At 37.4% G+C, this 27937-nt stretch overlaps 1 protein-coding gene across 1 annotated transcript in view; it reads right to left on the bottom strand.

Annotated features, from left to right (window-relative positions):
- ADCY1 (adenylate cyclase 1) overlaps positions 1–27937 on the bottom strand; it is a 141382-nt gene that overhangs the window by 71899 nt on the left and 41546 nt on the right. The window contains exons 4-6 of the mRNA XM_063304216.1: positions 5613–5740; positions 2995–3153; positions 1890–2031 (exon numbers count right to left, since the gene is read on the bottom strand). Of these exons, the coding sequence (XP_063160286.1) occupies positions 1890–2031; positions 2995–3153; positions 5613–5740 (429 nt within the window). The remainder of the gene's footprint in view (positions 1–1889; positions 2032–2994; positions 3154–5612; positions 5741–27937) is intronic.

Below are 27937 nucleotides of genomic sequence, written 5' to 3'. Positions count from 1 at the left end.
AGTCAAAAAGTTTAGCTTTTTCCTCCTGCAGAGCAGTTTCTTACAAAAAAGCACTATATAATGATGATACACATTAGGTTCTACATATAAAAGGAGAAGCTGATACCACCAACCCAAGAATCCGCAGCTGTGCAGGCACAATAAATTGGCTTCACTATATACAGTAAAGAAGCAGCTTTGTGAGTGAGCAAGCGGGCTTCCAGATTTGGTTTTTATGCTGCAATTGCCAGGAATCCAGTATACAATCTTATGAAGGATTTAGTGTTTCCCCACTGTTTCATCTTCTTTCTAACTAGAAAGAAAGTGTATTAAGGGAGGAGCAATACTTTTTTTGAAGACAGTGATAGAAACAATCTCTCTGGAAGCATCTCAAGTACCGATAAATATTTATTCACTTGTGTCTGTTGTACTTTCTGTTTGCAAGGTACAGTAGAATGTGCAGACAAAATTATACAAGCAGCCTTCCTAAAGTTTACTAAGCAGCTGAGAAATAAAAACAGAGAAATTATTTATTTATGTATTTATTAAACAAATTTATAAGGCAGCCCAACTCACACATGGTGACTCAGGGCGGCTTACAGAATTAAAAACCATAAAAAAAAAATAATAAACACAATAATAACTTATTAAATGTAAATAAAGTATAAAATAAATCAATAATTTATTTATGGTGTCAGGACACTATAGTGTCAGTTTTGTGTGTGTGTGTGTGTGTGTGTGTGTGTGTAAGACTGTTCCTATTATATACTTTGATTGTATCTGGCTTTGGGGCTGTAATAAACATGATTGAAATTTATCAGGCCAATAAAACACAGAAATACAGAATTTAAAATACAGAACCACCAATAAAACACAAATAGAAAATTTAAAATACTCTGATTTCTCTTCAGATGGCATAAATCTGTCACCTTTTACTAAAAATAAGGAAACATTCAGCACAACTCCACTGAGTTTGCACATCACATTAAAGTCATGTAACATAGTACGTGAAAAGCAAGCAAACCATATTAGGCTTTGCCTGAATTCAGTGTAAAAGATTCATGTTGCATAGCATATAGAAATATAGAAGGGAGTTTACTTCTGTATTTCCTCTGGAATCCCTTTCAAAAGTCTTAGGTTGAGACCTAGCCCTAGTTGTTGTCACTAAAAGAAATAACCTCCTCCTCCAACACTATCGGCAATCCAGCCCTGGAAATTTCCTCTGTTGACCAGCAACCTGCTCTCCAGGATATATTCAGTGACTGAAGCTCAGTCACTCACTTTCACTGACATTCTAACCCTTGATCTGAATGGGTATGTTGTGCATTACCAAGCTGGCTTTCATCTCCAACCTTTTTCCCTGACCTACATGACTATATGCTTACTGTAGCTCACGTGGTCACTTCTCCCAGACAATAATTGAATAGCAATTCAATTATTAGCAAGCTCATTGCATTCTGTTACCATATGCCATAACTAATGCTTCCCCTTCCTTTTGGGGTTTTAAATCAGGCATCTTAAAAAGGCAGCGTAAGAGAGAAAAATATGCACACAATATGAAATTTAAAAATACAACAATACAAAAATGACTGTAGAGAGAAACAAATGTAAAGTTAATCTTTTATGAAAACAGTGAATGGGAGTAAATAAAAAAGTATAACCATGAAGTTGCTCTTATCCACAAATAGGAAAAAATAAATAGCATATTTCTACCATTTTCTTTTTGGGAAAAAAGAAGCTGGAAAGTTCATAGTAAAAACAGATACACTTTCCATTTTTGAATGCAGCATTTCAGCACATGCAACATTTCCAATTCAATCAGTTCATCATCTGTTTATGATTTCACAATATAATCTAAGTGTAAGACAATTAAAAATCTGATGAATTATTAGTAAAAATTAAGTGCAAACCTTTCTCCGATGAGATGGCACAATGAAAAAGGTTTCGATATTATGCTTCTTTAAGAAACTGTTCCTTTCATAGCCATACCCTGGCTCCACCTCATAGTCACCATTTAGGCACTCTAATGTGGTCTTTGTTATGTGCACTTTCCTAGGTACAAATAAAGAACAGTTGTTTAATGCTATGATGCATTAGAAGCATAGGGGACCTCAAATGCAACCTTTTGCAATGGCAAGCTCTTTCTTTTGAAATGTAGGGAGATCTCTGATGGAATGCAAAGACCCAGGTGTCCTGTTTCTCATGACACTTTTCAACTGTCAGTAAAACTTTTAAGATGTAGTCAAAGGTTGTTCATTTTGCTAAATATACACACGGCATCAAGCCATAGTTTAGTCTTGCCATGGTGTGTGTGTGTGTGTGTGTGTACAACCTTAGTGGCCTACTTTACATGCCAGGGCATAAATTGTGATTTATAAACTAGATTGACTAATTCACTTATTGATCTAAACCAGTATTTCTTAAAGCGTGGCCCTAAGATCCATGGGGTCTTCCAAGACCCTCTCGGAGGTCCATGAAACAGAATTATTTACCAGATATTGAAGACATTTGCAAAAAATTTAAAACAATGTCAGTCTTCTCATTATTGTTATTAGTTAAAAAATATAGGGTTTTTTTCACAAAAAATATTTTATTTATGCTAATATATAATGTGTTTAATATTGTTATTTTTACATGGTTCAATAAATAAATATTCTACAGATGCATCCATTTTATTTTTAGTATGATAGATATTGATAAACATAAACCATACATACAATAGCTCTTTTGGGGTCCTCCATAATTTTTAAAAGTGAGAAGGGGTCCTGAGAGCAAAAAGTTTAAGAAACACTGATCTAAACAATAACTGAACAAATCACATTACTGCTTAATGTAATGTGAGAACCCATATTCTTATCTGATTTGTCCCAGTCACAAAAGGAATAAATGTAAACGTATACAACTTTATAATACTGTGAAAATATAGGGAAATGCCTAGCATTTGACTGTACTTTTATAGGAATGGTGCCAGTGTACTATTGGTGCTTCATACATGACAAGCTTATTGAGACTTACCCAGGCAACCCTCCAGCCTCCATTACATTAGCAAGAGTCACATCATTTGACCAAACATCATATTGCCATTTCCGGAGACCCAGAACTCCACAAAGAACCCTTCCGGTGTGCAGACCAACTCTCATATTGAGATCTACTTCAGTGGCTTCAGCTACTGATCTGAAAGATACAGAATCAGACTATCATCTATCAAAAGACAGAGTATTTGTATTATCTTTCTACTTTTTCCTTCATAAAATCAAGCCTAAAAACTTCAGTGTGTTACTACTGTAGTGTTAAAATATCTGCTTTATTTACCACTCAAGGTCTTTTGGAGTGGGCTAGTATAATAAATAATAATAATAATAATAATAATAATAATAATAATTTGAAAAAAACCTTTATTAAAAATCTATTACATAAAATAATCAAAATAAAAGTTTACGTTAATGTTTAATTTTACTCTTTAAAAACAATACTTGATTTTTTCAACCAATCATGCCCTTTATTTATTTTAAAAGGCTTTCCAACAAAATTTAGAATCCAGTAAATCAATATTGAACAGGTGTGTAGGTGAAAAAACTAAGGATAACATTGAAAAGTGCTATGATACATTTATATTGATAAAGTTAATAAAGCTGTATTAGGGAAATGAGCTGGCTGATGTATGCAGACATTAGTACTCTACCATAAATAGGTTAAGTTCAATCCCACCTCCATAAGCCTGAGACAATGTCAGATTTGCTTGAAAAGACTGTAATTTTCCTGAGCCATGCCCTGTGGACTAGTTAAGAGATTTCATGGCATTGATTTAAAAAGGTAAGCCGTTCCTATGGTGTTTATTTCTGTGTATTCTACGGTGCTCAGCAAGTTAGAAGGTAGAAAGAAAGACAAGACTATCATGATTTGATAACACAGCTCATTGTATTAGCTGTGTTTAAAGCTCTCCTAGAAAACAGAACTAGAGAATAGCATGAAGACATTTAAGTCAGTTCTATGGCTGAAGCTACTGCCCTCGTCAACTCTCAAAAATTAACCTGTAAGAGTTCTTGTATGGTTTCATTTCAGCTATGAAGAATATATAGAGTTTATAGTAGAAGGAAGGAAATATATTAAACTTACCAATGTTTTTAGCAAAACGTTTTCACTCAATGAACACTACATGTTAAAAGAAAATCATGTAATTTCTCGTGAGCTCTAATAAATTGTCTCACATTCTTCAATGCTGCTTTTATCACAGTATCATTTGTCCAATTGTAATTGCCAGTTAGCAGGGGCTATCAACTAAAGCCTTTTGTTTTCAAGTGCAAGCTCAATACTCAGCTAGCATTGGATGTGCTGAGAGTCACTGCCCCTGAGCAATGGAGAGCTGGATGTGAGATCCACAATCCAATGCAATCATGTTGCACCCTAGAAACTGACTATGTTGCATTTTCCCCCATGTACCTTATTTTGCACTAGATAACCCTAATCTGTTCTATTTAAAGTAAAACTCCATCTGCTTAGTGTGCTTTTGAGAAGTATCTTGCTTACACAACTTTTAGAAATTCCTCTTTTAATTCCAGTCTGAGTGCACCTTTAGTGTGTTAATTTCTCTTAGCACTTTCTTCACAAGTTTCATTTTAGCTTTAAGTCGCCTGGCAACAATGCAACCAGGTAATATTCAAATAATATTATTTAACATTTCACTTGTCTTCGTTCAAATTTTGCTGAAATTAATTTATTTTCAGACAGAGAGCATGCAACTTCCAAGCAGTCAATCCATTGACAGGCACTTGTTTATCTTGTATGTGATGTTCATTTACTCATATTTTCTTCTGCCAGAAAGTTTCATTACTCCCTAATGCATATTTATCTTAGATTGCTATGACAGCTGACAAAAAACTGAGTGTTCATATCAAAGGAAAATTGTAGAGACCACCTTGCTATATTTAAATGTAATAAATTACCATCTTATAAGTTTTGTATGTAACTAAGCAAACACGCTCCACAGAAAAACATCGTTATAAAGAATTGTTTTCAAAGGTAAAAATAAACTGACATATTCACGAAAGGCCTCTTATTTCTCTTCTTTCTGTGTTAGAATGAATATGAATTTTATGACAAATAAAACAATTCCTTATACTGTTCTTCTGGACAGAACTTTTCTATGAAACGTTAATCCTTAGGGCAGAGAAACCACAACACACAGCAATTCTCAACCAGGCAAAGCGGGTAGAAGTTCCAATGCCCTGCTGTTTCTTGCTGATGAAGGTGAGCACTGGGTTTTTCAGAAGATGGGTTCAGTGGACCTTTGGCTTTTTAAAATCCTCCCTCCTGCCTGAAACACACGGTTCTCCCAAAGCAAAATTCTTGGGAGAATTTGGGTCTTTGGAAGCTTTCACAACTTGAGACTCACAAAGCTGAATGCAGGCCTCCAATTACATATGTCAGTTTTCCAATGCTTGAACACTTTCCACACAATTTTTGTATTCAACAGCACTGAATAATGCTGCAGCCTAAGATAATGAGAGAATCTTCCAATTGCTTCTGCTCTGTCTCCTTTGCTCTTAGTTACAAACTTGTCTCAAAATGATGACTAAATGGATTGGAAAAATTCTGCCTAAAACATGTTACATAAAGGCATGGAAAGAACTTACGTGATGGTGTCAATCATATCCAATCCCATTTCAACACAACAATGAGCATGATCTGTTTTGGGCTGGGTCAATCCTGATACACAGTAGTAACAGTCACCTAGGATCTTTATCCTTCTGCAATGGTTTTCCTTTAATGGAAGAAAAGAGAAGGAGAGGAGTAAAATTAGTTTAATTGTAGCAAAATACACAATTCCCTTAATTGTATCACAACCTATCTCTTTTATGAAGCCTTGGTTTACTATTTTAATGCTTCATTTTGAAATGAACAATCTCAACCTAAACAAACTTACTTAGCATACACAGAAGTGTCGCATATACTTAAATATCTGTTCCTGCACTTGTATGTATCTATATTCTATTATTCTTGGTTTCCTCTTGGTTTCTTGTAGTCTCTCTTTAGAAGAAAATTAAGTTCTGATCTCCAAGGAACAGGACACATATAAAGGAGAATTTTGGCCCTGTCCAGTTTTGGACTTGGAAACAACCTTTTTTTTTTTTTCCCCTAAAGTTGGAAATCTCTGCCATCAGACCAGCTTCTATATTGATGTCTCCTCCCATCAAGTTCCTATAATGCAAACATCTCACTTTACAAATAAAATGAATATATAGAAAACAGCTGCTGTTATATATAAAGCTTGATGACATGTAGGAAGATGTTATACGAGATCTCAGTGCCCACTGAGTTTAACATGTGATACCCATGATTACCAAACCTAGCAACATGCTAGAATCAACCAATAGATCACATCTGACTGGCCACAGCAATGGCAAATTAATTGGTATAAGATAAATCAACCATTTCTAAGTGGATATACACTTTAGGGAATTGGGATTGACTCTTTTAACTCTGATCCACTGAGGAGCAAGAAACAATTGCATTCTGCTAGTACATGGGCACCCATGATGGACTATTATGGATAACAACTTAAGAAACATCTGCTTAAGACTTTTGTTAACAGTCAATGTGAGTCCTTGGCACTGGAATTGATATGGACTTCATAATGAGAAAAATACCCAGCAAGTTGCTAAGCAGAAATGTAAAAGAAATTTTCCTAAACATTCTACTGCAGGATGTACCAGAAAACACAGTGCTGAAAGTTCAGTTCAAAAAAGCACAATTATGCACAAGTTAAGAATTTATGTTCTCAAAAGCCTGCATTTGGAAAAAAAGTACATAAAACATTAGAAAAATGTTCATATAAAATGTTTAAGGAATTTGTATACAAAAGCTCTGTGTATTAGACTCTGGAAAACCATAATCCTTCTTTTGGATAGTTTAGATGGTCCAAATGTGGGTCAGTACCTACATGCTCCATCATAAAACAGATGAATAAAATATGAACTAACTTTGATCTACCAATCTATTCAGAATCACTTTTAGGAGGAGACTACATATTCTTACTTTATTCCAATCTGCCACCCTTTTTCTCATTGTATCTTGTCTCCCCCTCCCCCCGCCCTTTCCAATGGATTTGAAAGTCCTGTGGTTTACATAGTTTTGTTGATTATTTTCTTAAGGCTTCTCATTCTGGCATGTTCTTCTTGGTTCATACAATAGTCAACAAATACAGAGCAATTAACAGATTCCTACTTGAAATCAGTTGCAGCAATGGAGCACACTTGTCACTTACCCATGATGCAGAAATCTGCCTTCCAATCCCATGTGAATATGACTTTCATTCAAAGTCCAAGGAGACAAGAGCCAATCACTCTAGTTATTCATTTCTTTCTTTCAATATCCTCTACCCCATTGTCTTTTTTCCCTCTGCCTCATGCATGTACCTATGGTTGAAGGCATCAATATAAAGAATCCCTCATTATTTTCTTCCATCCCCTATCAATGTGTTGCCTTAGATCCCCTGCTTCTCTTGCTCTTCTATCCATTCTAAATGCAGATCCCAGAGTCTCACCACTCTTTGCATTAGACAGCAGACCAGCTAGCTATTGGGCATAATTGCTGACTTGAAATCAGCGATGTGTGCTCTCTCTCTCTCTCCATCCATTTGTCCATCCATCCAATCACTTTGTCAGTGCCCTGCTGCTTTCCACTCCACACAGCTATCAGCCAGTGGCCTGGACATGGGTGGGCTGCTGGCTTTCCAAAGGTAATTGTAAAAGGAAATCAGCAAACTGCAGTGGGTTAGCTGACAAAAAAGAAGATTTACTGTTTTTTTCTCCTTTCAGTTACTGAACAAGAAGGTTGTGGCAGGGGGAAAGGCCTTTCTCTCTCTCTCTCTCTCTCTCTCTCTCTCTCTCTCTCTCTCTGTGTGTGTGTTTCCCTTCCAGAATCCTGTTCAAAATCATAGTCAGAGGTTTAGCTAGTTTAAAGCTCTTGCTGCATAACAAAGTTTAAAATTCACTGTTTTTCCATGGATTGCAAAATGACTAATTTCCATGCTCCCCAGGTCAATGGGGAGTCAATGGGGAAGGATGGAAAACACTTACTCTTTTCCTCTCACCCAGTTCCTCAGAATTGCTGGGCAGGAGAGAGGGATATATGGCTTGTGCATGTGGATGAGGTATATGAAAGTAAAAGAGAGGGTGATGTGTACATATGAACATGAATCTACATAAGAGTGTATGCATATAGATGTGTGGCCCAACACCCAACCTAGAAACCTGTGCAGAAAAGACTGCCTATCCATAAGTTTAAGCCGTAGCTTCCCTACTGCAACATACAGACCTTCCAAAATGATATGACCAGTTATTGTGGGAATGGTGCCTTGTATACCATTCTGGTGCTTTGCTTTTTTCCCTTCCTAATCCATTCTCCAGATTCAAAACCACTTTTCTCCTAAATAATTGTTTTGATAGGGTTCTTCTTGTGTTCCACAATTCCACTGAAAATTTGGTCAAATATACAACAAAAGCTCACCATGCAATTATCTACAGTTGGATTGTTGCGAATTTGGAAAGGGAAAGAAGAAAGCTGTTTAATTTTGGAACTTAAGTCAGTTGATTCCATTATTTTAATGCATTGTTTAGCAAGTAATTCCTATGTGAATATCAGTCTAAAAGGTTCTTGATGGCCCTTTAAGGAAGCCAGATAAACCATGCCTTTAAACAAAGAAGTCAGCCTCTTCTCCCAGCTCTCCTTTTGTTAGCTCACAGCCAGAATTGTGAAGTGAGCTGAGAGCTCAATACAGTCTCCAAGTATGAAACATATCTTTGCAGCTTCAATGCTTTCTTCTTGGCTGGCATAGAATCTAATGGTTATAGAAGCACATGAGAGGAAAGTGAAGACTGACAATGACAGAGAAAAAGGTATTGTGGATTAGAGGATACAGGATTTAAACCCCAGATGTTAAAGAATAAATGTCCATAACCTGTAAACTAAGCAAATCAGCTGGAATGCCACAAGGGAGACAGACATTATATATGCTTAAGGATAAAAATCACATGAGTAAGAAAAGACTAGGAAGAACAAGAGATAGCAGAAAGTGTCTGGTCTATTTCTATTTGCGATATACATACGGTACATACCCACGATGCTATTATCTTTCACAATAAGTAACTTTTTTGCAGAGCACAGAAAAGGAAGAAGAAATAATAAGCCAAGAAATTAAAGACATCATATAAGAAAGAGAAAGGTTATATTTTATTTACATTAACATCATTCACTGTACCTCTTTATCCTTACATATTATCATTCCATGAATACATACATTTATCTAAAGCTATTTTTATTGAATTACATCTTGTTCATTTTCTTCTAAAAATAAAAGTGGTGAAGAACTGGATACACAATCTCTTGCTTTATAATTTAACTGGATATATGTCGTAAAGAAGACAAAAATGCATTTTTCACTTGGAGTTGAGTCTATGCTTACAATTAATTAAAGCAATATCTGATAGCACATGCCTATGAATGCCTATTCAGAAGTCCTGTTTTCAATAGGGCTGGTTCTCAGGAAGATCCATGACTGTAGCCTTACAACAGATACGCACAATTGCCAAGTATATGTACCAGCACATAAAAGAAAAGCAGGAAACTGAGACAGGTTTAGCACAGCCATACTCCAAACCCTAACCCTTAATGTTTACCATTAAGGTCTGTAAACTCTGTTTATTCTTTTTATTACTACTGTTAATAGTTCCCTCTCCCTCTCTCTCCCTCTCTGCTAGTGCTAACCTGACAACAGTATTAATCCTTTGGCAAAAGCAAGATAGCAGACTCTAGTATTATACTAGGTTTATGATAAAAGGGTTTCAGAAGAGCTCAAAACATTGTATGTATGTATACATTTATTTATTTATTTATCAATCCAATTTCACCACCACCCATCTCCCCCAAAAGAAAATATGCTTTCACTCCATGCTCTGATTCCAGAACAATGGTATATAAAAAAAAGAGCTTTAAATATCATATTCTAAAACAAGAGTGGAAAAACTGCCTGACACCTGAATATTCAGTTGTCTTAGGTCTTGATAAAAAAAATGAGAGCGAGAGAATGCCAAGAAAAAAAGTTTCACTGTTATGTAGTAGAATTTATGGGATTTATGGGCTACATTTTTGCATTCTTCATTTTTGCATTAAAACAATGCTTACCTTTGGATTAAGGGTTTAACAGGCTAATACATGTATTTGGAAGTATATAAAAATTGCCCTAGAGAGCTTCAATCGAGAGCCCTGGCAGCAGAGCCCTTACTCCCTGGGCTACCACAACAGCTTCCAGCTGAGGTAGAGAAAACAGCTGATCCACAATAGATTAACTATGCAGAACTTTATGTAGAACATTACTGTTCTACAATAGTGTAACTGTAGATGGCCAGGAAATGCTGAACCTCTGAAAGTCAGCAAGATCACGTTATGGAAGGAAAAACAAGACCCATAAAAAAAGAGAGCGAGCGCACACAAGAGAGAGCTGTAAAACACATGAAGAAAAGAGCTTTGTCGTTGGCCCTCTTCAATTATCACATCACTGGCAGCGTTTTCATCAAGCTGTAGAACAGGGGGATACAAAAAAGACATGTTTTTTCCCCTTCCTTACTGATGAAAGACTAGTCTCTGATTTTGCAATTCATTTCCAATTCACTAAAAGTAGAAGATGAAAAAATAAATAAATAAAAGCAGCTGACAGAGTAAATGCCGAAGCCATAAACTCAAGAACAGAACAGATAGTCCTCGTTTAACGACCACAATTGAGACCTGAATTTTGGATGCTAAGTGAAGCAGTCATTAAGCGAATCTGATCTGATTTTACAACCTTTTTGCAGCAGTTGTTAAGCAATCACCATGGGCATTAAGCAGACCACATGGTTGTTAAGCAAGTCATGCAGTTCCCATTGAGTTTGCTTACCAGAAGCCAACCAGGAAGGTAAAAAATGGCAATCACGTGACCATGGGATGTTGTGACAGTCATAAATGAGAACTGGTTGTCAGGTGCCCAAATAGTGATTACATGACCATGGGGACACTGTGACAGTCATAAGCATGAGCACCAGTTGTAAGTTGTCTTTTTCAGCACCATTGTAAGTCTGAACCATCGCTAAATAAATGGCCATTAAGTGAGGACTACCTTACAACAGTAAAAATGTTTGGCTGCAAAAATCCAAACCACCACTAGATGGCAGTAAAGCAATAGGGTTTGATGTATTTCTTTGCTGCTATCTAGTGGTCATCCAGGCTCTTGCAGCCAAGATTTGGTAGCTCTCAATATGATTTAAGGAACTTAGCCAAGAAGGAAATGTCACCATTTGGCTGTTGCCACAAATAAAGCTGCTTTCTTTGATAGCTAGCAGTTGAACCTTAAGTGAACGTCCTCTTCATAATAATAATAATAATACTAATAATAATAATAATAATAATAATAGGCAGATTCATGTGAGAGAAGGGTTTTTTTTTCCCCAGATACTTGACTGATTAGAATTTAAGGTCAGGGCCAGCACTTAAAATACATGACTAGCAGCCCTTAATTTTGTATTCTTAACTTACTTCTTGATGCCTTGGTCACTAGTACTCTTTTCTGTATCCATATCCCTATTATCCTGACCTTTCTATGTCAGGCACAACAAACTGTGGTATGCTGGATCTATTATAGAGTTGAACAAAGTTCAGCCACAAAGTACAGTCTGCTTCAGGGACACCATCTGACTTTTTCACCCAGCCAGTTGGTGAAACTACCACCAGTGCTTTCTTGCTGCTAATAGACTGAATATCTTTGTATAAGCTATGTGTGTGTGTATATTGGTGTGTCTATGCATGTACAGCCTCTGAACCTGGCAGTGGCCATTACACCAAGGAGATGGTCCATCCCGATCCACTGGTATATCTGAAACCCTGCTGGTTGCACATATTCATGGTAAAAAACAAATTTTTCTCCCTTCCAGCTGACAACATCAGGAGGCTCTTTAATCTTTTTGCCACACAATAATATTACCAATTTATAGAGAAGAAATCAAGTTAGCTAGTGAATTTGCCTCTGGGGTGTCCAGTGAGAAAAATAAAAATAAAGTAACGGACATGTGGTAAGTATTTTACCACTGTTCTCAAAGACAGGAAAGTCATGGAAAAGATCTAACAGTAGGTGCTTACTATGAACACCCTGAAGACAATATGTAATTGATTTCAGTCTATTCTGTCATGTAACACTAAATATGTATGATGGGATTTTTTATAGTCAGCTATTTGTTTGCCCAAATCTGTTTATAATAGCTAGTCTTTTAAACAACTTATTTAACTGTATTATTTTCTCTCTGAGGCTGATTATCAGCTCTAATAATACAACTTTGATGAGAAAAAGCTAATTTTTATGCAAATAATTTGCTTTCTGAATTGATAATTTCTAGAAAATATGTGACTATACAAAATTTAACTAAACAGAACTGTGTATTCAAGTCAGATACAGAGGAACTCCTTAAAAAAGGTTGATTTTCTTATTGTATTTATAGAGCTATAACAAAGCATTGATAGAAGAAGAAAGCGTTGAGCTTTCTTATTAATCCCTAAACCCAAGAAAGTAAATATTTTGACAGATTTTGCAGTTACCTCAAAAATCCTTGTTGGACTTTCAGCTAATTCATATTAAGCGGTTATAATAACAAAAAGTAAATAAGTAACTGTCATCAATATTGGGACAAAAGGCTTATACTGCAGTTCTGTGAAAATCTTTACATTGTATATGTGACCTCTTCCTCCTGGTGGTTTTGTCAGGTCATTGACTGAGGTCCCTGATGCTGACTCTTCCTGATTTAATCCCCATATTCTCCTGGAAGATCACTGAAGATCCTTGATACTGCCCTTCTGGAATATGTTACTACTTTTGACATGTTCTTTTTCCAAAAAAAAAATCTGGGCTCTGATCATTATATTTATACGTGGATATGTTCCATATACTGTTAAAGCGTTACTCAGTGTAAAACAAATGGGAGACTTTCAGGAGGGTTGAGTATAATGGTTTCCACTCAATTCAATATTCTTGTGAATACACTCAAGCCATGCATGTGCCAGCATTTTCCCTCCAGTTTAGGCCTCATAGTATTACCTTTCCCCTCTGCACTGATACAGTGACATTAAAAATCTCTGGGATGTTCTTGACAACTCTATCACCAATTTATTATATTCATACCCAGGTGTTGCAGCAGTTATGGCTGGTGACTTGAACACATGCATTGGAGGTAATGAAACATACTTACATTCTCATTTTATCTGGACTCTCCCTCCAAAGAGCAAGTTTATTACTCCCAGGGTCTGACAATCTAGGCAAGTGTTGTAACATGGCAGACATTCAACTGGCTAAGTTAGGATGTTTGGACCTTCTATTTTTAACGGCACTGCTGAGGAGATCCCAATGAGGAGTTCATATTCTGGGGCCCCAAAGGTGCCAGTATGATAGATTGTATCTTGGTTTCATATACTTGTGTGTGTTTATTTGTTCAGTTGCTTCCGACTCTTCGTGACTTCATGGACCAGCCCACGCCAGAGATTCCTGTCGGTCATCAACACCCCAGGTCCCCCAGAGACGAGTCCGTCACCTCTAGAATATCATCTATCCATCTTGCCCTTGGCCGGCCCCTCTTCCTTTTGCCTTCCACTCTCCCTAGCATCATCATCTTCTCCAGGATGTCCTGTCTTCTCATTATGTGGCCCAAGTATTTCAGTTTTGCCTTTAATATCATTCCCTCAAGTGAGCAGTCTGGCTTTATTTCCTGGAGGATGGACTGGTTTGATCTTCTGGCAGTCCAAGGCACTCTCAGAATTTTCCTCCAGCACCACAGTTCCAAAGCATCTATTTTCCTTCTCTCAGTCTTCCTTATGGTCCAGCTCTCGCAGCCATATGTTACTACTGGGAATACCATTGCTTTAACTATGCGGACCTTTGTTGTCAGTGTGATGTCTCTGCTCTTAACTATTGTATCGAGATTTGTCATTACTCTTCTCCCAAGGATTAAACGTCTTCTGATTTCCTGACTGCAGTCAGCATCTGCAGTAATCTTCGCACCTAGAAATACAAAGTCTTTCACTGCTTCTACATTTTCTCCCTCTATTTGCCAGTTATCAATCAAGCTGGTTGCCATAATCTTGGTTTTTTTGAGGTTTAGCTGCAAGCCAGCTTTTGCACTTTCTTCTTTCACCTTCATCATAAGGCTCCTCAGTTCCTCTTCGCTTTCAGCCATCAAAGTGGTATCATCTGCATATCTGAGATTGTTAATGTTTCTTCCAGAGATTTTAACTCCAGCCTTGGATTCCTCAAGCCCAGCACGTTGCATGATCTGTTCTGCATACAAGTTGAATAGGTAGGGTGAGAGTATACAGCCCTGCCATACTCCTTTCCCAATCTTAAACCAATCTGTTGTTCCGTGCTCTGTTCTTACTGTTGCTACTTGGTCGTTATACAGATTCTTAAGGAGGCAAACAAGATGACTTGGTATCCCCATACCGCTAAGAACTTGCCACAATTTGTTATGGTCCACATAGTGAAAGGCTTTAGAATAGTCAATAAAACAGAAATAGATGTTTTTCTGAAACTCCCTGGCTTTTTCCATTATCCAGAGGTTATTGGCACTTTGGTCCCTAGTTCCTCCACCTTTTCTAAACCCAGCTTGTACATCTGGCAATTCTTGCTCCATGAATTGCTGAAGTCTACCTTGCAGGATCTTGAGCATTACCTTACTGGCATGTGAAATGAGTGCCACTGTTCGATAGTTTGAACATTCTTTAGTGTTTCCCTTTTTTAGTATGGGGATGTAAGTTGATTTTTTCCAATCTGATGGCCATTCTTGTGTTTTCCAAATTTGCTGGCATATAGCATGCATTACCTTGACAGCATCATCTCGCAAGATTTTGAACAGTTCAGCTGGAATGCCATTGTCTCCTGCTGCCTTATTAGCAATGCTTCTTAAGGCTCACTCAGCCTCACTCTTCAGGATGTCTGGCTCTAGCTCACTGACCACACCGTCTGTTAGGTCCTTGCCATCTTTGTTTTTGATCATACCCATTTTGGCCTGGAATTTACCTCCAATGTTTCTAATTTTCTGGAAGAGGTCTCTGTCCTTCCTATTCTATTGTCTTCGGCCACTTCAGTGCATTGCTTGTTTAAAAATAATTCCTTATCTCTTCTGGCTAACCTCTGGAATTTTGCATTTAATTGGGCATATCTCCCCCTATCACTGTTGCCCTTTCCTTTCCTTCTTTCTTGGGCTACTTCTAGTGTCTCAGCAGACAGCCATTTTGCCTTCTTGGTTTTCTCTTTCTTTGGGATGTATTTTGTTGCCGCCTCCTGAACAATGCTGCGAACTTCTGTCCAGAGTTCTTCCGGGACCCTATCTACTAAGTCCAGTCCCTTAAATCGATTCTTCACCTCCACTGCATATTCCTTAGGAATATTAGTGAGCTCATATCTAGCTGGTCTGTGGGTCTTCCCTAATCTCTTTAGTCTGATCCTAAATTGTGCAAGAAGAAGTTCGTGATCTGAACTACAGTCAGCTCCAGGTCTTGTTTTTACTGACTGTGTAGATGTCCACCACCTTTGGCTGCAAAGGATGTAGTCAATCTGATTTCGTTGTTGTCCATCTGGTGAAGTCCATGTATAAAGCCATCTCTTAGGTTGTTGGAAGAGAGTGTTTGTTATGCAGAGTGAGTTGTCTTGGCAAAATTCTATCAACCTATGTCCTGCTTCGTTTTGTTCCCTTTTAGGCGTGTTGTCCAGTATGTACTGCAGATCCTCATAGAACTGCTCTACTTCAGCTTCTTCAGCATCTGTGGTTGGGGCGTATATTTGGATCACTGTGATGTTAGATTGCTTGCCCTGAATTCAAATTGAGATTATTCTATCGTTCTTTGGATTGTATCCAAGCACTGCTTTAGCCACTTTACTATTAATTATGAAGGCTACTCCATTTCTTCTGTGATCCTCTTGTCCACAGTAATAGATCTGGTGGTCATTTGATGTGAAGTGGCCCATTCCAGTCCATTTCAGTTTACTGATGCCCAAAATGTCTATCTTTAATCTTGACATCTCACCAATAACCACATCCAATTTGCCCTGGCTCATAGATCTTACATTCCAGGTTCCAATGGTGTGTTGATCCTTAGAACATCGGATTCGCCGTTCACCACCAGCACCGTCGGCCGCTAGCTGTCCTTTCGGCTTTGAGCTAGCTGCGTCATCACGTCTGGGGCTAGTCGAACTCATCCTCTGTTCCTCCCCAGTAGCATTTTGACCATCTTCCGACCTGGGGGTCTCATCTTCCGATGGTATACCGACATATCTCTGCTTGTACTGATCCATTTAGTTTTCATGGCAAGAATACAGGGGTGGGTTGCCATTACATTCCCCAGGGATCGCATTTAGTCTGACCTCTCTGTCATGACCTTCCCGTCTTGGGTGGCCCTTCCCGGTTTAGCTCATGGCATTATTGAGGTGCTCAAGCTCCAGCACCACAAGGTAACGATCCTTTGCTGAAGTTCATATACTTGTGTTCACTTAATAAATTATTTTTGTACTGGAGATTGTCTTGACAATGGTCACTTGCCTTCAAGTTGCCTCCTTGATCCTAAAAGAAGTACCACATTCCTAGAAAAAGACCACTGTCCTCTTGGCTCCACAAAAAAGAGTCCCCCGTTGGGGGACATGGGCAGTGATATAAATTTAAATAAATAAATAAATAAATAAATGCATCTGGAATAAATGATCTTCCAGAATGGCAAAAGACCTGTTCAGTCTCTTGAATTCGGATTGGCTTCACTCTCTAATCTGCCTAGCAGACTCTCTCAAGCAGGTGTTATCTGTCTATTCTCTTTACTCAAGATTAACAACATTCCAATCAGAAGAGCAAAAGAAGGTATATTCCAATCAGAAGAAGAGTTATAAAGCCCTTCTAAAAATCACAGAAAAATAAAACTATAAGAGAGGGGTAGAGTTTAATTGTAGTTGCCACACTCAAGAACTTCCTTAGTTTTGATGCTTTTCTTATTAAATGCAGCCATGCCATTGTTATCCCATTTTACAAAAACAGAGGAAGTAAATTAGACCCTGCTAATTATAGACCCATTAGCTTGCTTAATAAAATTGGCAAACTAAATGCTAAATACCTTTGTTAAAATTATTGGACTGGTTGAAAGTAAAAACAGCTTGTTGTGGACCCAGAAGGTTTCAAACACTGATATGAACACTTTCTGGTTCTCCACCATTTAGCTGAGAAATACTCTTCCCCCTTCCCATCCCAGAGGCTCTCTTTTTGCAGCCTTTGTTGTTTTCAAATTTGCCTTTGATTTAGTCCCAAGGGAAAGGCTGTGGGAAAAACTAAGACGAATCTTCAATAGATAAAAGATTGCTTCTTCTCATTCAGTCCCTCCATTCCAACACCTCTTTGAGAATAGAGGCTCCCCCTGAATAAATCTCTGTGGAACTGTCAGTATTCAGAAAGAGGTGAGGCACGGGTATATTCTAGACTTTCCATTTTTAAACTGATATATTAACTTACATATTAACAAGGCTTCTCTGTCTATACTTATCACCTCACTGTATCAGCAGGTCAAGTGATTCCAGCTCTTTTATATGCAGACAATGTTGTGATCATGTCCATCTCATAGGTGGGAATGAGATGGATACTGAGTTCTTTGGCTTTTTTTTGCTCAAATGAAAATCTAGTGAAACTAAAAGTCTTGGTATTTGCAGAAAGCTAACATAAAATTCATAACTGGCAAATGAATGTTATTGAGCAGGTATACAGTTATAAATATCTGGAGTGCTGTTGGAGTAGAATGGAGCACTCCACTATCCTGAAGGGAACATTTTATATATCTGATAAGTTTTGGTCAGCTTACCTCCTCAGCTATCCTGAGATTTTTCCATTCTAAAGGAGCTCACTTTATCCCTGCAACTCTGTAAGTCTTTGTAGCCAAGGACATCTCCCAAGTCTGTACCTCTAGAAACTTTGACATCCTTGAAGTGATTCCAGTCTAAGTTTATTAGAGCTATCTCTGCAATCCCAGTGTGCATTACAAATGCTGTACTTTGTTTAGAAATGAGCTCGATCTCTGTGGATTCTAGAGCTTGATATCATTTAAAATTAGCTAAAGTTATCCTTTTTCCCAGGGGGTCTGGCCCCACTGGTTCTTAGACACCACTTTAAGTCAACCTGGTTAAAAAAAAAAAAAGCTATTGGCAAACTTTACTTGAAGACTCTTGTTGGAGAGCCTTTGCTCATTAGGCTTTTAAAATGCTGAAAGTATTCTTAAACAATATATTTGGAACTGATTTTCAAATCAATCTATTCTCAGACTCACGGCATGTGGGGTCTTTTCAAATGGGTACATGTCAGCCTCTCACCTCTCATCTACCACAATCCTGAAATTTCACCAGGCCTTCACGTTGGCTAGGCGGATGCATTGCCTTCTGCCCTCCTGCAATGCATTCTGCACTGCATGTTTCTGATCTACAGAAATACCTCCCTATATCAGCATATGTGTCCTTGTGGGGCAGCTCAGTAGAGTCCTTGAGCTATATGGTCTTTCATTGCTCTCTTTGCAGGGAATCCCAAGCAAGTTTTATTTTTTAATTTCCTGGAAGACAGAACTTTTATCTGTCTCTTTTACTGTCTGCCCACTGTGTGTGTGCATGTATATGAATACACACAGACACACACACACACACACACAGGTTGTCCAGTTCTGTGCCTCTATATGAACCATCCACCTCTCCTTGGGTCTGGATGCTATTTTCTATTTGGCCTTATATATTCCCATTTTCATCTGTTTTACTTGTATCTGACTGCTGGCCTTATGCTGCAATAAAGGTTTGATTTGATTTGATTTGATACATAAGGCCCCTTAAATTCTGTGAACTTTGAATCACTCAGATGATTACAGTTATCATGACTGCTCAATTTGTTAAATACAGTTTAATATTAACTATGACTAAGTGATTATGCCCCAGATGCCAAAGTAATCTATAGCCAGCAACAATTTTCCAATCCTCTTCCTTTTTTGTTAATATCTAAATGACCTTGGAATTAGTGTAAGCAAACAGACCTTTATAATGGTGTTGAGGAGCACAGAGATGGCCATGAAGAAAATATGGGTAATTGTTAGTAAAACATGAGCTTACCCAGCAAAACAGGAAACCATGAGAAAGAAATTCAAGCCCTACCTTGACTCTCTTTAGTATAAGAGGGAGGAAAGAGAAACACTGCTGGGCTTTCAAGTTTCTATTATTATAGCCTGTATCAATAAAACTGAGTTCTAACATTTATTGTGATGTGTGTTACCTGACCTGGTCTACTTAAAAGGGCTGACACCAATCTTGAAAGCTTCCTACTCTCTATTCAGAGAGGCAGAGAACCTTGCTTCGTGGAGATGGCACCTGATCCTTGGAGCACCTATTGTCCACTGAACAGCTTGCTGAAGCATTATTAGAATACCAGAAAGAAGTAGATCTACAAATAACAAATCTGCACAAGGCCATGGTGCAAGTGAGCAGCATTTGGGACAAGGCTTGCCTCAGTCAGGAGTGACCTAGCAGTTGGCAGCCCAACATTTCTGCACTCGCATGGAAGTTTGCCCAAAAAAATTGGAGAAGACCAGGATCAGTTCCTGACTTTCACAAGTCAGCGTGAATTGTTTATGGCAAAATTTATTGCAAATTGCACCAAGGCAACCAAGTTTGCTGAAAGAAGGTGTAGCCAATTAGGCTGAGCCAAAGCAATGCTCAGTTATTAATCTATTACCAGAATTTCATGAGCTGCATTTGACAATCTGACCAGAACAGCAACAGCAAATCAAGAGATTTGCAAGCTAAAACAAGATAACCATAAAATTTGTGACTATATTGTATATCAGATTTTCTATTATTGACCAAAGATGTGGGATGGAATAATTTGGCTCTGACTGACCACTTTTGAGAAGGACTGGCTGATGTGCTGAGAGATTGTGAGAAAATGCAACAGATATCCATGCCTTGTACACTGCTTTTATTTGAAATTTCCCTATGATCTGCCACTGCTACCAACAGACAGCAAATCCCAGGATGAAGTGGACTCTCTGCTTATCACCATGAACAGGCTACTGTGCCACAGCCCTTTCTGTGGAGGGATTTTCCAGCTCCATCTACCACTGCATGGCAGGACTTGGGGAGCTACCAAGCAGAATAGGGGGAATGAGTCTGTAATTTGTTCACATAACACCATTCCACACCTTCTTTGTGCATGGGACTCCCTATCTATTTTATGTCTTTTTTTCTCCCATCCTTGAAGTACAGAACCGGCCACTGTTACTATACCCAATTTTTAGCATTAAACTTTAAGATATGTATCAGGGTTATCAACCTGAATGCAGTTTAATATTTATGAATTGTACATTCATTCACACAACTGCATCCACTAATATAAAGACTGTAAACTATAATTATTATTAATGACTTAAACAATCATTATTTTAATAAAAATGAAATAAGAGAAGGGCAGCTCCTTAAAAACTGAACACATTTAAAGTTGCAAACAGACAAGGAGAAACTAATGTCAAGGGAAATGAAAAGTTGTTCTTCACAAGCATTTCAAAATGACAGGCAAGTTGTACTGAACACTAATGTCTTCCCAAGAATTAAACAATAACCAATAAGTCAATGACCAGCAGGAATTAAACAATATTATTGTACATTAATATTGGGGGAAACTGCATAGTCAATATGAAATAAGAAAACACTCATTTGCTGTTTCCAAAAATCAACCAAGCTGCTTGAATACTCAGTCTGAATATTCAAAAACTTGTTGAGTTTCTTAGTATTCCTTTTAAAACTAGACCTCTCCCTTCTCCAAACATCCCTGCTTCTTCTTTCCCTCTCTTCTTACTAATTCTCTTATTCTCAGTGGAGCGAGGACTTAACCCTAGGAAATGGGGTGGCAGAAAGTGGCAGACGGTAGGAGAATAGGAAGAGATGTTTTGGTGGCAAGTAACAACTTTTTGCACCTTTATCCACTTGTTTCAGTTCTTGAATGCACATCTCAGGATCCTTAGCAGGGAGTATTTACCATAAGGTACCATGAGACTGTAGTAATTTTTGTCAAAAATAAAAGTTTATGTGAAGCTTATTTGTGTTGCCTGCTGTTCTGTGTTTCATTTCCTGGTTCACCTTCACACTTTCCTATGTGTGGATTCCTTTTTTCTCAGCCTGGACTTTGATAGGAACTGGAGAGTGGGGTAAAACGGACGTATGGATACCCAAGTTTTATCATGGCCAAAGTGGTTAGATTCAGTGTCAAACAGCTTTGATAAATCTGAGGAAGCATCTACAGTTTTAAGGTTGAATCACATTTCTAGTCAGACTCTAAATCTGGGCCTTGCAAAGTCTATTTGAAACTGCTGCTGTGAAATGCACATTTTCCCCTGAGTCTTCTGTTGGTTTCAAAACAATATTAAGTGCCCCTTGATTATACAGTACATGAATAATTAGTACCTGGATCTCTATTTCCGGTTCTCTGTTCACCCCATTGTATATTTACATGCACATATTAAACAGCATACATATGGGACTCTCTTAGCTTTTAATTTTCTGAAGGCATCTAGAAAATGTTATGTGTTTTATAAATTAAAACGAAATAATTCATATGACCCCCAAATACTTTGAGCCCATTATTTTTACAATTTTGTTCCATTCATAGTGACTTCTGAAATTCATGGGCCTAGTTTAATAAATATAGTTTGCTTAGGGATTAGTATGTATGTATGTATGTATGTATCTGTTTTAATCATCAAGCCAAGTATGTTGTATTTTAAAGAAACACTATTTTTCATCAGTGTAAGAGAGATGATATACCAATACACTTGTTGCAGCAGGAGAGAACATATAACTGTAAAATGGAACGGCATGCTGCATAATAGACATCAGCTGCCCATTATTATCTCCATTGGTCTTGGTCTCCGTTGGACTAAAGGATATGTGCACACAGAAGTCTTTATTTGTATGCAGAAAATGAATTGGGAGTTAAACATATATCCAGGAGCCCAGACAGTTTCAAAATGACTGCAGCCAACTAGGATATGGGGAAATAAAAGGAGTTGAATCTTGACACAATAGAATTGCTACCAGATGGATGATTTTGTGTTTGGGAAGAAGTTGTATAACATGTTCTGGATGGTTGCACATTCCCCCAGCCTCTGAAGAAGCAGAAATTCATTAAGTGACACATATGTCACTGTGTGTCTTCTACATGATACGTTACCTGTGACCACTCCTGGACATACAATCTCAAAAGAATGACTGTAATACCTCGTGGGTAAGGCTATCTGTGAAAACAGAATATGGTGGCCTCTAATACATCTTGTCTGATTCACTGTATCACAATTTTAATAGAGATGCAATACCAAATTGCTTCTGAGGCCATTTCAAGATGCTGATATTTATCTTTAAAGCCTTAAGTGTAATAGGACTCAACTAAGAGCTGTTCCCATATCTACCTGCTTATATTTTAAGAATATTTTCTAAAAAATGCTTCCATGGCCCTCTACTTGAAATCTGACCAGCATCAATAAAATGACATGTTTCCACTATCGCTTAAGCTACAGGCCTTTGCTATTTTTTAGGCAACAGGTAAAAACACTTGTTTAGCAGGGTATTTTAAAGTTTTTATTTTTAAAATATTTTATCTGCTGCTTTTATCTTTATCTTTGTTATATTGATTGTAGTTTTACACACACGCACATATATAACCCTACCCTGGACTCTTATACTGCTATATGGCAAGCCTAAGGGAAGGAATGGCAAGCTCCTTGAAAAATCCATGTTAGAACACGCTGGTAGCTACCACTTGCAGATTGTAACATGCCCAGATGAGCTGGTCCCAAGGTAAGTAAAAGTGACATTGTAATGCATGGCTATTTATCAGTGCACCCAACAGAGATGAAGATGAAATAATGAAATGCATGCATGAAAAACTATTTAGCAATGCTCACTTATGAAATTCTGTTCTGTCATTTTTTTCCTGGTATTACTGATTTTTTTTTGGTGGGGGGGTTCCTTTTAATATTTCATTCACATTTCTATTTCTGGAATTTGCACTAAAAGCAGTAGGAATGAAAATGAAAAAAGGAGGTATGCTCAGGTATGTTTTAAAGAAAAATTGGCAGCTTTCATAGGGAATACTGCAATTGTTGCTCTAGTGGGAACTGGCTAGTTCAGACCAGAGTGAAATGGCTTCTAAGTGAAATGGGTAGGATATTTAAAAAGTAGCTGGAAACGGACCTCAGAGTAGTGATTACTGAGCTATAATGCAATACAGGTAGTCTTCACTTATCGACTGGCTGCTTAAAGGTCATTCAAAGTTATAATGGTACCCCAAAAGTAGATTTCCGACTGGGGCCTGAAATTACAACCCTCACGCAATCATGTAACCTGGATTCGGCCATCCCAGAAATGGTGGCCATTTTGGGTCACATGACTGCCCTTTGGTACCAGGAAGTCCTCCAGGCTTACAATGTTGGATTTCTAAGGCAGCAGGCTGGGTCATGTGGTCGTACTACTTCCTGTAATTTAGTAGCAGGCAGAGGGAGCCTTGTGTGTGCCTTACTGTACAGGAAAAGTAAGTACTTTTTCCATATAGTACTGTATGCTTGCCTTTTAATTTTTTCCCAGTTTTTGTTTAACTTAAGTAGACATTTCCATGGTGGCATGCTTGTTCCATCCTCTGCCTAATTTTTAATTATATTTAACAATACTGAATGCTGGTTTACTGTTTCTAAAACAGTTGTTTTATAAAGATCAGATTTATATACAGTACTGTACAGTAACAAAAGCTGCAGAGTTTACTGCAGCAGGAAAAAAAAGTTACAGTACTGTACAGTATCTTTATACCTGTTTAGTACTCTACTGTAGAACAAAGATTCCAATGAAGACCTTAAAGTTTTTAATAATCAACCAGTAATATTAGTTGAAAATAACAGTAATATTAACTGAAAATAATAGTACTGTAACCACAGAAGTATTTCCATAGTCATGTTTTGGTGGAAAACATATGACCATCACACTCCGCCCGCCCGCAGTACTGCAAAATAACTCCTGGTTTGTTTAACAACTGTGCTGTTCACTTAACAACCAAAGGAAACCATAAGCCCTGATCCTGAATCACTTAATGGCCGCTGTGACTCGCTTAACAACTGCAGTAAAAAAAGGTTATAAACACAAGTCTGGACTCACTTAACAACTGTTATGACTTACAACCGAAAATCTGGACTCAATTGTGATTGTTAAGTGAAGACTACTTGTATGGGAATGCAGGTTCTATCCATTTGAAGATCTAGGTCCCAAACCCTCTGTTTGAAATTGGCTATGGTTTTGTCAGGTCTAAGCAGCTAGTGCCAGGAAAGAAAAGCCACAGTGAGCTAGATCAAGATTGATTTGTTTTCTTAAGGAAGACTCAAGCCTATCTAATAAGGTATGATGTACCAAGGATGTTCCCCAAAGAATTTGCTTCAGTCAGTGCCTAAGACAGCACAGTTTCAGCAGGAGAACATTGCTTTCCTCCTGCTACATCAAACTTCGGCTGTTTCCAGAAACGTTGCCATATTTTTACCAATATGGCTCATAGAAGCCACCTGTTGCCTCCTTCGCACTATTAATTGCTTCAGGCTTTTCTGTATGAGCTTATTGTTATTTTATATTTGATATACTATGTATGTATGTGAGATGGGCAGCCATATACTGTAAGTCAAATCAAATCAAATCAATACTGTTGCATTGTTGTTGTAAAAAATGGTCTATACCTGCAATGGTATTCCCTGTGACATTCTTTGAGAGTGAAAGTTGGATTGAAGAAGCAGGATGAGAAGAATATTGACACTTTTGAACTTTGGTGTTGGAGAAGACTCCTGAGAATATCAGGAACAGCCAAGAAAACAAACCAATGGATCATCAAACAAATCAACTCAGAGTTCTCACTTGAGGCACAAATGACCAGGCCCAAATTATCCTACTTTGGACACATTATGCAAAGAAAGACCCAGCTTTCTGGAAAAGACTCTTAGTGACCACATAGCTAGATTTTCTCCATGATGATCTGTCCCTACCTTGTCTTTCAGGTCTTCCAACAGTGCACCCATCACCACTGCAATTGAGTCCATCCCTCTTGCTGCTGGTCATCCTATTCTTCTCTGGGAAAGGTAGAATGAACGAGAAGAAGAGGATGACCAGCAGCAAAGGGGATGGACTCAGTTGCAGTGGTGATGGGTGCACCATTGGAAGACCTGAAAGACCAGGTTAGAGACAGATCATCATGGAGAAAATCTAGCTATGTGGTCACTAGGAGTCGACAAAGACTTGATGGCACTTAATCAATCAATTAATCAATTTGACTGTAAATAAATAGACTTTTAAAAAATGTTATATATACCTTTCCTCTGTTGGGTGTTGTTAGAGAAAAGTAAACTAAAAAGATACAGAGGAATACAATTCAGTTTTGTCTGTGGTAGCAAGGTCTTCTTTCAAATATTTAAAGTATTTTTATTCTCTTGAAGTACTGGTACACATAAACAAAAGAGAAATACAAAGGAAAAATGAATTCATGCTGCTGTTAAACTAAATTATCTGCTAAAAGTGGTATAAAAATATAGGATAAAAATTCTTCCAGAGGAATTAATGCTTATGTCCCCTCCTGATTTTTCTTTCTTGTATACAAATACACATACAGTATGTCATCTACTACTGCAGAAACAGTAGCCAAAAAAACATAGATCACACACAAACGTACACCCCCCCCCACAGTACTGAATGGTCTAGAATTGGAGTAAAATAGAACAATAAAATTAAGAAATCAAAGAAGGTGGGCACATATAAAACTGCCTAATCAATATTATCAGTATTGTTTCTTGCTAAATGACAAAAAACCTATATGGAACTCTATGTGGTTCTGCATTCTATGTGTAACTCTAGCACTGTACAGTCAATATTAATGATTCAAAATAATTTTAATTGAATTATATAAACATGTCCATCTTATACCATTGATAATGAAACAACTGGTGATGAAATGTCAGCTCCAATTACTTTTCTTATCACTAATTAGTTTGCAGCTCCAATGGATTATTTTAGGGGCAGATGACTTCTGGTGGCCAAGAGCCGCACAGACCATTTAATTTTTTTTTTTTTTATTAAGAACATTATTCAATTTCAACATGAATAGCTACCATATAATATAAAAAATATAGAAAAGCAAGAAAAGATAGCCATAGAACAAAGAAGACTATAAGAGTAAAAGAACTAAAGATTTCTCCCATGCAAGCACAAACACAATTTGAGATGTAATCTCCCACCCGCAGTTAGACCATACTAATATTGTTCCTTTCAAAGCAAGCCATTTAGTCACTAAAACCCACAATTAAAGCTTCATTTTCACCCCCCATCAGATGCAGGTAGTCTAAAAGTGATTGCCAAGTGCCAATGACTCCAGAGACTGTATTCTCTCTTATTAAAGCTCTTAGCTTCGCCATTGGGGCCAAATCCATTAGTTTAGTAACCCAATCCTCCACTGGAGGTACATGTAGCTCTTTCCACATATAGAAGTCTTGCAGCTTTGATCATATGTAAAAGTAAATTTCCATGTTGCTTCTCTAACTCCTTCTCCATCAAACCCAAGCGACATTTCTGTGGTTTTTTTTATGTTCACTTTGAGAATCTTTTGTACAATATTACATATTTGGATCCAAAACTTTTTAGCCTTCTCACATGTCCACCAAAGATAATAAAAAGTTCCTTCCCCCTGTAAACATTTCCAACAGACATTCGTTACACCTTTATACATTTTTAACAACTTATCAGGAGTTAGATACCAATGATACATCATTTTATAATTTTTTTCTTTTAGATTATAATTCAGCATTAAATTCAAACCTTTGTTCCACGTATTTTCCCATTAAAACCAAAAACCAAACACTTATTCTTATCAGTCTTAAAAAAAGATCAAGCAAACTTGAAATCCTTGAAAAAAAAATCAAATACATATTTTTAATTTCTCCGAACAGTTATTCTTATACCTTATAAATCTAAAAAAAAAAAACCAAGCAAACTTTAAATCCTTAAAGTACAATAGAGTCCTACAAGCCTTAATATCAATCAAATTATGTATTCTTGATTTCTTATCCTACATCAAAATATACTAAAGCATTTACTTGTCTCCATCTTATGCCTAAGGCATTTTTCATAATAAAATTAAAATTAAGCAATCCAACTGCCCCCCTTAAACAAAAAACAAATTCACCAGTAGACAACCTTCCACTCATCATAGCTTTGTTCTCATAACAATCTTTCAGGAAAACATCTTGGATGGTGTCTTGCAATTTAAAATTTAACTCCTTCTTCACCAAAGTAGGTTCATCGGCTGGCACTTCACAGAGATCATTTTCCCTGTCAGGAAAAAAAAAATCCTCCTTTTCTTCACCCCCCCACACCCTGTGGAGCGTCTTCAGCCAGTTGACACATTTCAGCACTGATATTTTCTACAATATCCCAAATATCTTGCATAATGGCTTGGTGAAAGTCATATAAAATCTCTTTAAAATCAAAAAGGGGCCCAGAGCAAGGCTCTGCATAAGCTTTCTTAAGGTCGTCCATGGTTCAGGCAGTCAATCGGAGGTACTGAGTTAATGAAAGGCTTGCAAAGTTATTGAATAAAGTTGCCAAAGAAAAAATATGCTAACCAACGACTACCAAGAGCGCACAGAAAAATAGAAAGTCAAAACAGCAAATTTAATGTGTAGGAAAAAGTTAAGTTCTTCAAACTGAGTACAAAGATAGTAACAGGGAGATGAATAATTATTCTCAATCCACCTTAAAATTCAAGGAAAGTAAACCAAAGACTAAACAAAAGGTTTTTTGAAGTTAATCCAGAATAGCAATAAG

The sequence above is a fragment of the Candoia aspera genome, chromosome 4, assembly GCF_035149785.1.
Source record: "Candoia aspera isolate rCanAsp1 chromosome 4, rCanAsp1.hap2, whole genome shotgun sequence".
In the NCBI taxonomy this organism is placed as follows: domain Eukaryota; kingdom Metazoa; phylum Chordata; class Lepidosauria; order Squamata; family Boidae; genus Candoia; species Candoia aspera.
This window is presented reverse-complemented; position numbering and strand designations above follow the sequence as displayed.